Genomic DNA, 14945 nt, shown 5'->3' with positions numbered 1-14945 from the left:
TCTTTTCTTCTTCTTCTTCCTTTCCTCTCCTGCGTCGACCTCATCTCCTCCTCCTCTTCTCCTCTTCTTCTCTTCCTCTTTCTTCTTCTTCTTCTTCTTTCTTTCTTTCCTTTTTCTTTCTTTCTTTCCCTTTCTTCTTCCCTGCAACTGGGTCTGCGTCATTGCCAGCTCCTCCTCTAGCTCATCGCGCCACCACAGCCCCTTCTGCCTTCGATCGAGCAAGCGCCGCGCCTCACCCAGCTCGTCACGCCATCGCCACCGCCTAGCCGCCGCTCCAGCACGCCTCCGATCACCAAGCTAGCAGAAATTCAACAAAAAAAAAATTTATATCGGGGTATAAATTAATTTAAATACATTTTAGTTAATTAATTTAATTTTATTAATGATAGTTAATTAAATTTAGTTAGTTTAATTTTAATAATTTTAGTTGATTTAGTTAATGTTAATAATATTAGTTAATTAAATTAAGTTTATTATTTGCAGTTAATTAATTTAGTAGTATTAGTTAATGAAATTAATTTTATTATTTGTAGTCAATTAGTTTAGTTAAGTTAATGTTAGTAATGTTAGTTAATTAAATTAATTTTATTTGTAGTTAATTAATTTGGTTAATTTAATTTGGTCATTGTGAGTAGTTAATAGCTTTATAATATTAGTGTTGATATAATTAAGGTAGTTTAAAAATAATGTTATTGTAATGTATAAATTGGATTGTGTGGTGATGTTGAGATTGAAGGAGGATGGGAAAATGTCATTTGATTAATTGCCCGATGGATGGGCCGTGTGGTTTGAAATTATTAGATAAACTGTTGATATTTTAACAGGTGGATAATCCAAATTTTAGGGGAGATGCTGCCGAAAAGTCAGTAGAAAATAAATTGTATTTTAGAAACTAAATTACTTATAGCGATTAAATTATTCATAGAAATTAAAAATATAGAATAAGATTATGAGAGGGATAAATAAACAAATAAATAAATAAACAAGAGGAATGAATTTATATATAGTTCAGTGAATTAAATACCGACTAAAGTTATTAACGTTATGAATATTATATGATCAATCGTATTATCATTATTAATAATATTATTATTAATCATATTAAATATTTTGATTAGTAGTATCATAAAATATTAATTACCAAATAATTAGACGTTTTACTTAACGAATAAACTAGAAGAAATAAATCAAATAAAGATGCACTATAGATATACAGTTTAGTTTGATAAGTTAGTGAACCGACGAGTAACGAAAACAAATAAATGAATGTAAACTGCATTTTCCAAATTAGAATTCTTATGTAGAATTTTCTTATTATATAGATACTTATAAAGTTTCGGACTGTGAAGACAAAGGCTGGGAGCGCACAATAAGAAAGGCAGTCCTTTGAAGGACAACAAAAAAACTGTGAGTAGTGTTAGATAATTCGCCTCATCCGCCTGCATTCATGCATTCACGACTAAATGTTATCATGCATTACTGCTATATTGTGATGCACTATTTGTTGATATTAAATAATGCTTGATTACCTGTGATGTGATATTGCTGTGCCTTGTTTGTGTGGAATTGGGATGATGTGGACCACCATGGATTTGTGAGGACGGTCTATGTGATATGGATCCTGAATATGATATGATATGGAGTTTGACCGTCAGCCGGGTAAATGGGAGATCGGCGCCCCCGTGTGCACCTGATGATATGGATTATATGGAAAACCACAGGATGGCTTCTTGTTGTTGCGCACCTGATGATTTAGATTTGATTGTAGCCCGCAGGGTGGCCTCCTGTTGTGAGCACTTGATGATCTAGATTGGATGGAGACCACCGGGTTGCCTCCTGTTGGCATTTTTTTTTTTTTTAAAAAAAAAGAGAGAATGGAAAAACAATGAGAGGACTGGTCAGTGAGGATTAGACCAGTTGGCCGTATGGGGGTCGGCTCCCTGGTGCACATGTATGAGAGGGCGAGCCATGTGTGAGGACGGCTCGTTGGGGTTTTAGGTGGTGCCACTGACTAATTTCCACGTAATGTGATTATATGAAGGTGATACTAATTGTGGTTGCTGTTGTATGGCCATTTGTGTGACACTGCATAATCATAAATTTAATCGATAAACAAATAAAAATATTTTAGCATCTGTATGATTGTGTGGGGTGAGAGGGTTATCTAACCCTACTCATTGAGTTTGGTGCTCACCCCTGCCTATCTATTTTTTTTTCCAGGTAATAGAAGAAAGAAAAATCCTATGGAGTTGAGACATAAGTATAGAAGACTGTAAATGATAAATAAATGATGATGTAAATGTACAGGTAGAGTTCCGCAATTGTATTCTGGTGGGGTGTAGATGAACTGTACTAGTGGTACATAATTGAAATAAATTATTGGGCCTGTATCCACAATTATGAATAGTAAATGAGATTTGCATAATGTAGGCTTACTACGGGCTTCGGGGGCCTTAAGCCCACCCAGGTCCTAGTGCCGGTCTGGTCCATGGAAATGGGTCGTGACACTATTCATGACCACTGTTCTACTTTATGGTCTTTTCGATCTGATTACCTTCAAATTTCTTCTGGAGATCTACACTTATTTCTACATATCTATCCAAATAATAAAATACGTCAGACAAAATCATCATAATGGTGATAATAATAACTCAAAATTAGATGTAAGAATAAAATTTCAATGTATGGGTGACAATAACTCAGATCTATACACAGATCTGAGTATTATTTGTAAAAAAATAAACAAAAAAAGAAAAGAAAAATGGGTGACCATCGGTGATAGTTCACCGGTGGCTGTCTGTGGAAGAAGAAAAATGAACTTTTAAATTTTAGGTTTGAAAGAGAAAGAGAGAGTGACTCATATTATTAATTATGATAATTAATAATTAATAATTAAAATTTATATTGAACTATCAAAATTTAAAACGCCAATATATGTGACATTATAATTCTACATAGCATCACTAAAATTTAAAAATTTCAGGTGGCATTATGCCACGAATCAACTTCTTGGGATATATATCGATTTTACTATGGAGTAAAAATTTTGTGATACCCACTCGAGTCGAATATCATGCTAAGAGAAAACAAATAGTAATAGATATTATACTTTTTACTAAAGTCTTAAAACTAATAAAATTTATCCTAAAAAAACTAATAAAATTAAATTTTAGTTTAATTAAATTAAACATTAATTTAATTTAAAAATCTATCTATATATTTATATCTATCGTAAATCTATAATTTATAAAGCATAAATACTTATATGGCAACATATTAAAATATAAAAGTGATAGTATTTTATTTTTTCATTATAATTAATCTTTATTTTTCCATTCAATAAAAATATTTTTTTAATTAAATAATAGAATTAAAAAATAATAAATTCAACAAAGGATTTCATTATAATTAATATTTTGTATATAATAAATATTAAATTTTTTATTTAATAGTTTTTTATCATAAAAAATAAATAAAATGGAATGGAATTATAATATAATCATAGTGAATAAATATGATTTAAAAAATATAGTTACATTAACAAATAGAATTAAAATATGATTTCAAGTCATTAAAATTTTATTGGGAAAATTATAATTTTGTCCATGTGATTTGCTATAAATTACTAGTGTATCCCTATATTTTAAAAAATACACTATAATACCTATAATTTTGTCGTTACATCCATTTTATTTCATTTTTTTTAGTACAAGTCAAAGGAAAGAGACATAGTCAAATGAGAGAGATACAATATTTATCCCTAAAGCACCCTTATGGCCTACCCCAAACCTAATTGCCTAGATTTTCTTGTATTTTCTCTATGCCAAACACCTCCACATTCCATGAAAGGTTCCTTTTTTTCTTACTTTTTACAAATTTTCTTTATCTTTATCAATTGATTTTATAGTTTCAAGATGTTTTCTTGAACTCATCCTCTTCCATATAAAGAATTTGAACAAACCTTTCTTCTAGTAGAGACTTTAAGATGCAAATTTTTGAGTGGGAGTTTGCTGAATTTAGTGGGTTATGGTTACTATTGTAAAACAGGTGAAGGGTTGGCTTAGATTTAAGGTGGGTCATGGAATAAGGGAGAGCTAAGAGAATGGAGAGAAAGACATAAAAATCCAAGAGAAACACACATATTTCGGTTGTATTCAATAGCGACTTTTTAAATAGTTTTTAGCGTTTTAACTAGTTTGTAGTCCGTAATGTTATTTTAATCCATAAAAATTTCAAATGAATTAAAAATTATATATATAACTGCTTGTAAACTTCTCAAGATTAATTTTAAAAAATCATTTGATAGGTTTAAACGAGTTGAGTTTGAATTTGCTTATTGAATTCAAACTTATAACATAAGTGGCATTTTTTAACATATATATTAAATTGTAAATGAATAGATATCCACATCAATAGAATTTGGTACAATAATAATTTTCCTTATCAAGTCACTTCAATTTTTTGTAATTAGTAGTTGTGCAAATGCATATATAATTTATAAATGTCAACAAAAGAAATATGAAAATTTCTAGATTATTTCCATTAATCTATGCTAAAATTACTAAGGTTTAATTGATAGGATTAAATTATAAATGAGATAATTTTTATTTTATGATTTTTTTATCAGGAAATCAACTCAATACAGTGTAAAAAAATTGATTTGTAATATCACCTTATTATTGAAAAGAAAATTTTAAATCTACTATTTTTTTTTTCTCAATTGTCTTTTTTTCTATGTTGTATTTTTACATCCATCATCTAAATAATTGATGAGGCTTAGTATCCGATTAAAAAATGAAAAGAATATAATAGCAGTTTATATTCGTCTTTTATACTTCCATTTAAAAAAGACAAAATCATTTCCAAAAGTCATGATTTATATGTTCTTCCAAATGTCACATTGTGACCAGCGTGTTTTTTTTTTTTTAATGGTTATTGATTAGGTTAGATTATTTAAGTTGCTTAAAAAAATATTTTCAAAATAAATATATTTTTTCTTATTTGGCCATGTTTGGTTTTGATTTGATTTGAAGCAATAGTTAAATCAAATCTCAAAGTGGTGGTTTAAAAAAATAAAATAAAGTAGTTAACAGGGGACAATTAAATAGTTAACCGGGTACCGCGCCGCATTATGTGCAGTGAGGTCAATCTACTCCGGTTAATTTATTGAAAAATGATTATAAAATAGTATTAAATTGATAAAAAAAATTTAAAAAAATATAGTAAGTGAAAAATTTTAAATTTTAATCTAATTCACTCCACTAAAAATTAAATTAAATAAAATGATTCTACTAGAAAATATTTTTAACTCCGCCACAGAGTAATTTCCATGATTGCTTAACATTTCATAAAATAATTGCATGATTTATCTAATTAATATGAAATTATGGTAGAATTACTATCCAATATCTCAACCGTTCGGTTTAAATGGCTTTGAACCCAAAAACATAAATTCAATCAAAAGTTCAATTTTTAAATTTTAAAATTTAAATTAAACAGCAATTAGATGTGATCTGATTGATCATTCTACATCTTGTAGAAAATGTAAATAGTAAGAGATCTCGAATTCGAATTTTCTCTTTTATAAAAATTATCACTAATTAAAGGAAAATGTCATTTAAAGGGAGAACTGTCATTTTCAGTAAATAGATCGTAACTTTCTTTACATAAGGAAAAAAGTTACACTTCTCTAATTAAATACAATAAATTTATCATATTTACTATGTGTTATAATTTGAGAACAATTTATTTTACAAAAAAATAATTTATATACAAAACACGTTAAATCCACACTTTCTAAAAGATAATTTCCTTAGAAGAATATTTCCCTATATATATACCTTTCCGAGAATATTTGAACCAAAACAAGTCAACTTTAATCGATTAACTTTGTCTATATATTCATAATAATAAATAATTAACTAGTATACCAAAATCTAAAATTTTTTTATCAATTAGTACTATTAAAGTAAATGATCTCCTAATTTTGTATAAGAGGTGATGTCTTGGGGGAAAAAAAAATCTCAACTTCTATTCCACGACACGACCATTCTTTATATTAATGATTATTTCTGTCATTGTATAGATTCTCCTCGTCAAACTTTAACTTGTAATTCATAATTGCATCAAGTTAAAGGTGTTTTGTTTTCTAAAATAATTCATCAATGATGCAATCAAGTATTATAAATAATAGGTTAGATTAGACATAAAATTTACTATTAAAAAATCTGTTGATGCTTTAACGATAAAAAAAACTATATATATTATTTTGAACAATAAAATTAAAATTAAAAGAAATAATCTTAAATTTTTCTGCTTAGAGATGACATTTACCGATATAAATCTTCGTAATAGTAAATGATCCTTTAATTGATTTGGATGATAAAATAAATTTTCCGAATTTTCTATGCTTTGATTGCTTTTCTAAAAATTTATTGCATATGACTTACACGAATGAGTTTATGCCACTTTGCAGTTAATAGCATCAATGAAGAAACAAGTCGCACTACCAATTTCCATTGATAGAGGATACACATCAGTTAAATAATATCTAAATTCTCCATCCAAATAAAATCAAATATCATATTTTTTAATAACAAACCTTCACAAATACTAAACTCTCATACAAATACTAAACTCTCGTGGAAGAAGGGACAAAAGAACAAAGAAAAAAAAGATGTATTAGAATAAAATAGATCTAAGTTTATTAAAAAGGAATAAAAGATTAGGAGTGAAAAGAAGAAAAAAAAAAGTAGGGAGCTACCGCTGATTAATAGCGACAACTCTACATAAAAATTAGGGTTAAATAGTCCGGAGAGAAAAAAAAAATTAAAAGTTTATTTGAATTACTACATTATAATATATAACCTTGTACCATAATACTAATCAAACATAGTGTAATGGCTAAGGTAGGTCCTATGACCTTGGTATAAATGAATTAACGTTTAGTTAATTAAAATAAAATTTAATAGAGATATCTAAATAAGAGCAAAATTTAAATAAAATAATTATTACTTATTCATTTATTTGGACAAAAATGGTTTTGCACAGGAATTAATAAAAAAAAATTTCTTAATTTTATCTCAACATTGCATTAACTATACTTTCTTTACTTAAGTCAATTAAATCATATTTTCTTCCTTCAATAAATTCGATTAATTTAAAAAATATGCTAAACCTATACTCTATTGAAAAGACTGTTTAACACATTCTCCATTTCAAGAAGGTCATTGCATATAATTCTGAACTTTGCAAGTATCGACGGACCAATTTTCAATAAAATGAAGGGTACTTAGAAGTGGCACAATATTTCAAATCGTACCGTTGTTTAAGGGAATTATAAGAATTGTGAAAAAAAAAAAAAAAAAGTGCGATCATAAAAAAGAATTTTCCGTGCATTTTTTTAATCATGATGGATAGAGAAAGAGATAAAAGTATTGATTTGAAAATCTAACCACATCGAATGCAACTTTTGTAGTTTGTCTAGATGCTTTCAAATTAATGCAATAAAGAAAACTATACAGGGGTAATATGAACTTTGTATTGATTTTTTTACTAAATTTAGTAATTTTATCTAAATAAATCAGGTACATCTAATTAGAAATTTTGTCCAAATAAATGAATTCGCGAGGGTAATATCTTAATTTTTTTAAATACATGAATGAAACAAGAAAAAAAAAGATGGAAAATTAATTTTGGAGAGTTATTTTAGGTAACTCAAAAACCTTATCAGCATGCCAGGCACACCTACCATGACATGAATATAATCATCAACATCTATTCCCTAGATTTCCATTTTTGTACGTGAAATTGAAGTGGTTGTCCTTTTCATTGTTATGATAGAGACAAGGTCAAAGATGCTAGGGTTTGCAGGCGGCCAGGACAGTCCGTCTTTTGACAATTGTTGACATTTCGAACCCTTAAATGCGTGAAGCAGTTGAGTCTTTTTTTTTTTGTCTTTCTTTTATTTTCCTGAAACAAGATAAAACAAATTCGATCACGTTTTTTTCGCAGAATAAAGAGACACAGGATCATTCAATGTTCAGATACTGGCTTTTGGGTTTTTGAAATACTATGGAAGGTGGTGATGGTGGTAGTTGTTTGAGAACTCCATTGCTGTCAAGTGAAGCTAAACAATGCAATAATCAGAATGGATTAATACGGCGTCGGACCTCTGCTACTCATCTGAAATGTGATTTCATCTCTAATTTACCTGATAAGGTTAGAGCTGGTCTTGATCCTGAAACCCCTTTCAAGCTTGACATTTCTAAAACCAAAGGCTTGATTCAAGGTATATAATTTGATTTTCTTTCATATTTTATTTATGTGGGTAAATTTATAATTAAGGTAATTATGATAATGTTAATGAATCAATGTACATTTGTTAATTTTGTTTTTAATTAGGAGAAAAGGAATACTATCAAAAACAATTTGAAACCCTAAAATCTTTTGAGGAAGTTGATTCACTACACTTGCAAGCTATCAATGAAGAGCAAGAAAATGTAGAACAAGCCCAACATGAGAGAGCTATGAACATTTCCAACTGGGCAAATGTTTTTTTGCTTGTTCTTAAGGTAAAACAAACATCTCTACCCTTTTCTTTTATACATAACATGTCTTTGTGGGAAAATGAATTATATTTGTGTTATTATTGTCATGTAATGCAGATATATGCAACTATAAGGAGTGGTTCTTTAGCTATTGCAGCATCAACACTAGATTCTTTACTGGATCTAATGGCTGGTGGTATTCTTTGGTTCACACACTTGTCAATGAAAAGCATAAATATTTACAAATATCCCATTGGAAAGTTGAGGGTGCAACCAGTAGGCATCATCATTTTTGCTGCTGTTATGGCTACTCTTGGTACGATATGGTAACATGTGTATTTCTCTTTGAATTTGTATGATTGATGAGTTTCTGTGTGTTAATCTAAAGTAATCAAAATCTTATTTTCTAAGATAGTTTTGATGTCAATTGGGCTAGTACTTCAGTGATCAAGTAGCTAATTTATACTGCAGAAGGTCATGTGTTCATATCCTAATGGCTCATATAATACTTTTTTGAATAAAACAGTTTCGATCTCAATGTCAAAGCAGTTACTTACTTAGATGTGCTTTTTAACATTTCCTTATTTATTTCAACAAAAAATGGAATTAGATTAATTATTGATTCAGAAGGAAAATTACTGCCGAATCTATTGTTGGTCTATTCTTCTGAATCATATTCTAAGATATGAGATTTCTTCGTACATTTTAAAATATTTGATATTCTCTTTTAAATTATGTAAATAAAATTTAAACGAGGTTTAAGTTTTTAGCAAATAATCTGATACAGGGTTCCAAGTGCTGATCCAGGCAGTAGAACAATTGATTCAAAATAAACCTTCTGAGAAGATGAGTGCAGAGCAATTGATATGGTTGTATGCAATTATGTTGACTGCTACTGGAATAAAACTTGTGTTATGGTGTTACTGTCGAAGTTCAAGAAATGAGATTGTTCGGGCGTATGCAAAGGTTTGTTCCTAAATGCAAATTTACAGCAAATAATAAATTAGCGAACCAATGTTTAAAGCATTTCTCGTTCTTTTGGCGTTTGCTAGGATCATTATTTTGATGTGGTGACAAATGTAATTGGTTTAGTAGCTGCTGTTCTTGGTGATGAATTTTATTGGTGGATTGATCCAGCTGGTGCTATCCTTCTTGCAATTTATACAATTTCAAATTGGTCTGGCACTGTACTAGAAAATGCAGGTTATTTTCCGCAAAATATGTAATATCTTTGTCTCATGTTCAAGAACTTCTAGTCATATTTAAATGTTCACATTTGCTTCTTCTTTAGTCTCCTTGATCGGACAGTCAGCGTCTCCTGAGGTACTGCAAAAGCTGACATATCTCGTCCTCAGACACCATCCTCAAATCAAACGAGTTGACACAGTTCGTGCATATACTTTTGGGGTTCTTTATTTTGTTGAGGTCAGTTCTGTTTTAGTTTTTAGATTTTGGAACTGCTGTTTAGTTGTTTCGAAACTTTTATGACTAGAACATCTGCAATTCACTTTAAGAATTAGCTTTAAAGATTTCTTATTAACATTTTCGACATAATGTGGTTTTTAACAACTGAAATAGCAATGTCAAATGAAATAAGATTGAAGTAAAAACCTTCAATTCTTTAATTTACATTTGTTTTGTGTTTTTCTTCAGGTTGATATTGAACTACCAGAGGATTTGCCATTGAAGGAAGCCCATTCGATCGGAGAATCATTGCAGATAAAGATTGAAGAACTTCCCGAAGTGGAGAGAGCATTTGTTCATCTTGATTACGAGTGTACACACAAGCCAGAGCACTCTGTTCTCGTCAGACTTCCTAATAAGGATTGAAGTTTCGAAGTTTTCCTAATAGTGTATCATCTTGTAATACTAGGCATCTCTTCCTTTTTGTTTTTGGACGAAATGCTCTGTCACTGTGTTAATAATATTAGAAGATGAGAGTTGAATTGAAAAACAATATCAAGTAAGGTTTTTGCGGATTTTAATTCATTGACTGTGTTATTTTTGTTGGTAGCCTAATCTTTTGGGCTTTGCCCAAAGTTGTCGATTTCGTTTCATATCAACACATTTCTGTGTTTTGTTTCTATATATAATATTAATATGACCAAAACAAACTCATTAGAACATTCGCTTCAAAAAAAAAAAAAAAAAAACCTCAGAACATTGAAAAATTAGAAGTAACGGAAGAAATTTGTTGATTAATTATTTTCAAATTTGACAAAAAAACAACAACAACAACAACAAAAAAAATGTCGTCTCCACTAAAATGGATCAAAACGGTTGAAATTTCCAAAAAGAAATTACTTTTTTTATTCTGTTTCCTTGACTTGAACGAGATTTCTCGATCATCAAGATACACTTTATTGTAATTAGGGTTATAATTTGCTATAATCATAAATTTATTATTGAGATAAAAATTAGTATATTGATAATGTTGATTAAAGCTCATTGTCCTTCAAAGAAAAAAAAATTAGAGTTTACTGAAATATAATTAATTTTGTATGAGCTTAAATAATTATTAAATAAATTGATAAACTAATATTTTAAATTGAGATCTTAAATATAAATTAAATAATTATTATTTATATTTAAAATTAACAATTGTAAAACATATAAAAAAAGGAAGAAACCTTCTTTAAAAAAAAAAAAAAAAGAAGAAACCTAAATTATTATTTATTGCTATCAAATTCAATAGCTAATTTATACCTTTGATTTCAAATTTAACTAAAAAATTTATTTACAAGGCCGTGAGAAACGGTATATGTTATCTCCACGGTTCATTTAATTCTATTTATTTTTCTTAATTTCTTTCATAATTATAAAATTGTCAGGTTGGTATGGTATTATTACAATTTACAAGTCACAACAAAAGGTTAAAAGCTTGCCCCTTTCTCACGCCGGTGAATATATTGCTAGTAAGATAGTAGTTGTTTCATCTCCACCGGCGAGCTCTGGAGGTTAGCGTCCTTTCTCTCTCTCCCTCTTTATCTAATTTTCTTGCTCTGCTCCTATGAATATTAGTCTATTTAGTCGCTAATTAAGCTTCTGGTACTCTTTTGTCAATATATTCATTGTCAATGCTTTTCTTTATTCCGTCTATATTTTCTCTCCCTCTATTTTCCTTTTTGTTTACTGAGAAAGTGGAAGAAAAGAATAAGAGTAAGTCTAGGTAGTTGTTATTCTCATGGGTTCTGGATAAGATTTGAAGAATATTCTCAGTAGGTGAAAAATTGAAATTAAATGCACATAATTTTAGTTCTCTTCTTTTTGCATTAGGAGCCCATTAGTGTGAATTCTGCAACTTCTTAATAGACAAACAAATGTTTATCATAATCGTTGATTGTTCCAAAATTCGAAATTTGCTCGTCACTGGTATTTTCTCTACTAAATGAGGGTTTTAGGGTGTAGGGTGTAGGATTTAAGTTCCAATCTTGAGTCTTTCAGGCAGGTCAGTTCGAACAATTTTCTGTATAGTAATTTATGTAATTTTATGCTAGACTATATTTTGTATTCTTTTCATTTTTCAGTTCATGGATTCTGAGATTGTGTAACTCAATATTGGCCTAAAGCTCATGTCATATTATTAGCTTGATTTTATTAAATTTCTGAATCTTCATTGACAGTTTTTTTGTAAAACAAAGTTACATTGCAGTCACCTTTGACTTGATTTAAGTTCAGGAACAGGTTCGTCCTACTCCTATAAGTTAAGAAAATTAGAATAGATACCTAAACATCAGAACAAGTCTTTGTTGGTTGAGTTGCATAACTAATCTTAAGTCAATATTATGTTGCGCATTAGAAAAGAAACAATAACTATGTTTCTATTGGTCTGCGACTTTCTGTTGCAGTCCTATTTGGCTGTTCGACTGTTGTCTCTTACTGTCTTACATGTCCTTCCATTCTTTAATACACTTTAGCAACTAAGTACTAAAGTTCGTATTTTCTTTTGACAGGACATAAATGTGGATAGATGATCAGCGAAATATGTTCCTTGGGTAAACGTTGACAGTAACACCTTTTGCTTCATTCTGAATTACCATTTAAAACACCAGAACTACTCATCTTAAACCATAAATAGTTCCATCAGGAAATGCATATAGTTTCTTCCATGAATCCCATGTTATTGGCTTCGCCTCCCAACCTTCAGTTGCCTTCCTGTCATTCCTCACCTTGTCATCAGTTACAACCTCAGTACGTTCCCAGTAGTTTTGTCAGTCATCGTGTTCATTTTGTCTCTTCTCTTTCTTGTTCATTTCCGTCCTCTTTACGTCTTTCCTTGTGCACTCACCAGTCATTAATCGGTGCTGCAATTCCTTCAGATGAGGGACCAATTTCTGCAATCACTTTTGAAGATTTTATAGAAAAAGATTGGTCGTTTCTTGATTTAGATGATATCAATTCTGAAGAAGAGCATAAACAAAAAATTAGCCAGATAATATCTGCAGGAGAGGTTGAAGACACTTCGAGGGTTTTGGTTTCAATTGGTTCAGAAGAATTTGTAGATCAGTTAGTTGATACATTGCCATACAGTTTTTTGCTTGTCGTCCATGATTCACTTTTTCTATTAGCTTGCATAAAAGAAAAATATGACAAGGTCAAATGTTGGCAAGGAGAGCTGATACATGTGCCAGAAAAGTGGGGTCCTTTTGATGTTGTATTTCTCTATTTTCTGCCAGCCTTGCCGTTTAAACTCGACCAGGTTTTCGGGACACTTGCAAAACACTGCTCACAAGGTAAATAAGGAGTTTACTGCCTTACCGGGTCTATATTTACTTTATAAGATTTTTTTTTCCCAAATGTGGTGAGATGGTGATATTGAAGTTTTATTTGGCATGGAATCATGAATTTGTTTTAAATACATAGAAAATTTGAACGCCTATTTTGAAGTTTTTGATAGATTGCCTATTGATTGTATAGGTGCAAGAGTTGTCATTAGCCATCTCCAAGGAAGAGAAGGATTAGAGCAGCTAAAAAAACAATACCAAGATGTTGTAGTTTCTGAATTGCCTGATAAGATGACCTTGCAGAAGGTTGCAGCTGATAATGCTTTTGAGATGGCTGAATTTGTGGACGAGCCAAGATTCTATGTTGCTGTTTTACGATTTTCTGGGAAAATAATCTGAAAAGATTTTCAATTTTCAACCATTTTTGTAGGATGAAGAATTCTGTGATACATTAAAATGTGAATTCAATGGTACAATGCTGGTGTGTTCATTGGTGGTTTTTCGGTAAGAAGCTCTGCAAAAGAAAGCAAGCTTTGAAAATTTGTTGCAATTTGGTATGCCCTAACATTTCCATGCTGTGACAAATATGTTTGTCTGGGTCTCCATGAAATGAATGCAACTTTTTCTCTTTGAAATTATTTATGAAGTCTTCTCTCAATAAAGCGATTTCAATATCGATCCACTAATTATTTTAAGGAATAGTTTGAGAACAGCATTTTTCTTACAACTTTTTTTTTTTTTTTTTTTCAAACTAAAGAAGGAATTTAGTTTTGGTAAGGGATGTATACTGTTTCTTTCTCATACCTGTGCTCTGAAAAAAATGTCCCAAGGACAAATTTTTTTCGCAAATAAATCAAATTGTAGAAATATAAAGATTGTTAGAATTGTAGTTTTCATATATATATATATATATATATATATACATAAGAAGAAGAAAAGACAACTAATTTTCCACTTAGATGTATTTAAGAATTAAACATGTTTATTTATATAATTAATAAACTAATGTGAGAGATTTTCATTCAATAATCATATTTTATTGCTTACAATTATGGACGGATGCATGATTTAGATTAAGGTAAAAGTACACAAGCCCTATTTATTAAGCCGTAATGAACGTGCGTAGTGTAATCAAAAACATTTTAATGTAAATATTACACTAAAGTGCTTTAATTATATTAAATTACATTTTATTACGAGTTTATTAAATATAACTTTAAATTTATTATAAGGAAGAGGAAACCAATATAAATTTTAAAATTTTAAGGAGGGATAATGGCTCATGGCTACAACGATAACACTTTAAAATCCATTGACAAATAATGGCAATATTTCAATAATATAAAATAATTAATTTTTTTTAAGTAATATTAATCTAAAGATTTAGTGGTAGTTTAATTTAATAAGAAAATCAAAATAATAAAAGATTATTAATTTATTCGATTCAATTTAAAAAAAAAAAAAAGAAAAGACAGAATAATGCTGAACTAAAATACAAGAAACAATATGGAATCAAATGAAAAAAAAAGAAAAGAAAATAAAAGAAAAGAAATGAAATGAATTATTACAAGTAAAGACTAAGTTGGTTATTTGATAAAATTAAATATTAAGAGTTGAAAATTTAAAATCTAAGATTGAAGAGATGAGAATGGTTGGTGAAACTCAAGGAATA

General features: G+C 29.4%; 2 protein-coding genes and 1 long non-coding RNA gene across 3 annotated transcripts; all 3 read left to right on the top strand.

Moving 5' to 3' along the window:
* Positions 1 to 8: 8 nt before the first annotated feature.
* LOC149498090 (uncharacterized) lies at positions 9 to 2561 on the top strand. Its single transcript, XR_016319411.1, has 3 exons — positions 9 to 334; positions 1323 to 1407; positions 2221 to 2561. It is a non-coding gene; the product is annotated as an uncharacterized LOC149498090 (long non-coding RNA).
* Positions 2562 to 7738: 5177 nt separating this feature from the next.
* LOC105637251 (Cation efflux family protein) lies at positions 7739 to 10562 on the top strand. The gene is made up of 8 exons (XM_012220664.4): positions 7739 to 7935; positions 8014 to 8290; positions 8404 to 8573; positions 8667 to 8865; positions 9337 to 9515; positions 9602 to 9752; positions 9841 to 9974; positions 10203 to 10562. Exons 2-8 carry the CDS (start codon positions 8074 to 8076, stop codon positions 10377 to 10379), a joined length of 1227 nt encoding a protein of 408 aa, XP_012076054.1. The 5' UTR covers positions 7739 to 7935; positions 8014 to 8073; the 3' UTR covers positions 10380 to 10562.
* A 786-nt stretch (positions 10563 to 11348) lies between these two features.
* On the top strand, positions 11349 to 13911 carry LOC105637252 (DNA-directed RNA polymerase subunit beta). The gene is made up of 3 exons (XM_012220665.4): positions 11349 to 11506; positions 12503 to 13282; positions 13467 to 13911. The coding sequence occupies exons 2-3, from the start codon at positions 12640 to 12642 to the stop codon at positions 13670 to 13672; spliced, it is 849 nt and encodes a 282-aa protein (XP_012076055.1). The 5' UTR covers positions 11349 to 11506; positions 12503 to 12639; the 3' UTR covers positions 13673 to 13911.
* The last annotated feature ends 1034 nt before the right edge of the window (positions 13912 to 14945 follow it).

Source organism: Jatropha curcas, chromosome 2 (genome assembly GCF_041381405.1).
Source record: "Jatropha curcas cultivar XTBG-Jc1 chromosome 2, XTBG_Jcur_1.0, whole genome shotgun sequence".
In the NCBI taxonomy this organism is placed as follows: Eukaryota; Viridiplantae; Streptophyta; class Magnoliopsida; order Malpighiales; family Euphorbiaceae; genus Jatropha; species Jatropha curcas.
The sequence above is the reverse complement of the archived record's forward strand: the minus strand, read 5'-3'. Positions and strand labels throughout refer to the sequence as shown.

Coding starts and splice junctions, on each gene's coding strand:
- LOC105637251 (XM_012220664.4), top strand. CDS start 8,074: ATGGAAGGTGGTGATGGTGGTAGTTGTTTGAGAACTCCATTGCTGTCA. Junction 8,291..8,403: donor AACCAAAGGCTTGATTCAAG/GTATATAATTTG, acceptor GTTTTTAATTAG/GAGAAAAGGAATACTATCAA. Junction 8,574..8,666: donor TTTTTTTGCTTGTTCTTAAG/GTAAAACAAACA, acceptor CATGTAATGCAG/ATATATGCAACTATAAGGAG.
- LOC105637252 (XM_012220665.4), top strand. CDS start 12,640: ATGCATATAGTTTCTTCCATGAATCCCATGTTATTGGCTTCGCCTCCC. Junction 13,283..13,466: donor TGCAAAACACTGCTCACAAG/GTAAATAAGGAG, acceptor TTGATTGTATAG/GTGCAAGAGTTGTCATTAGC.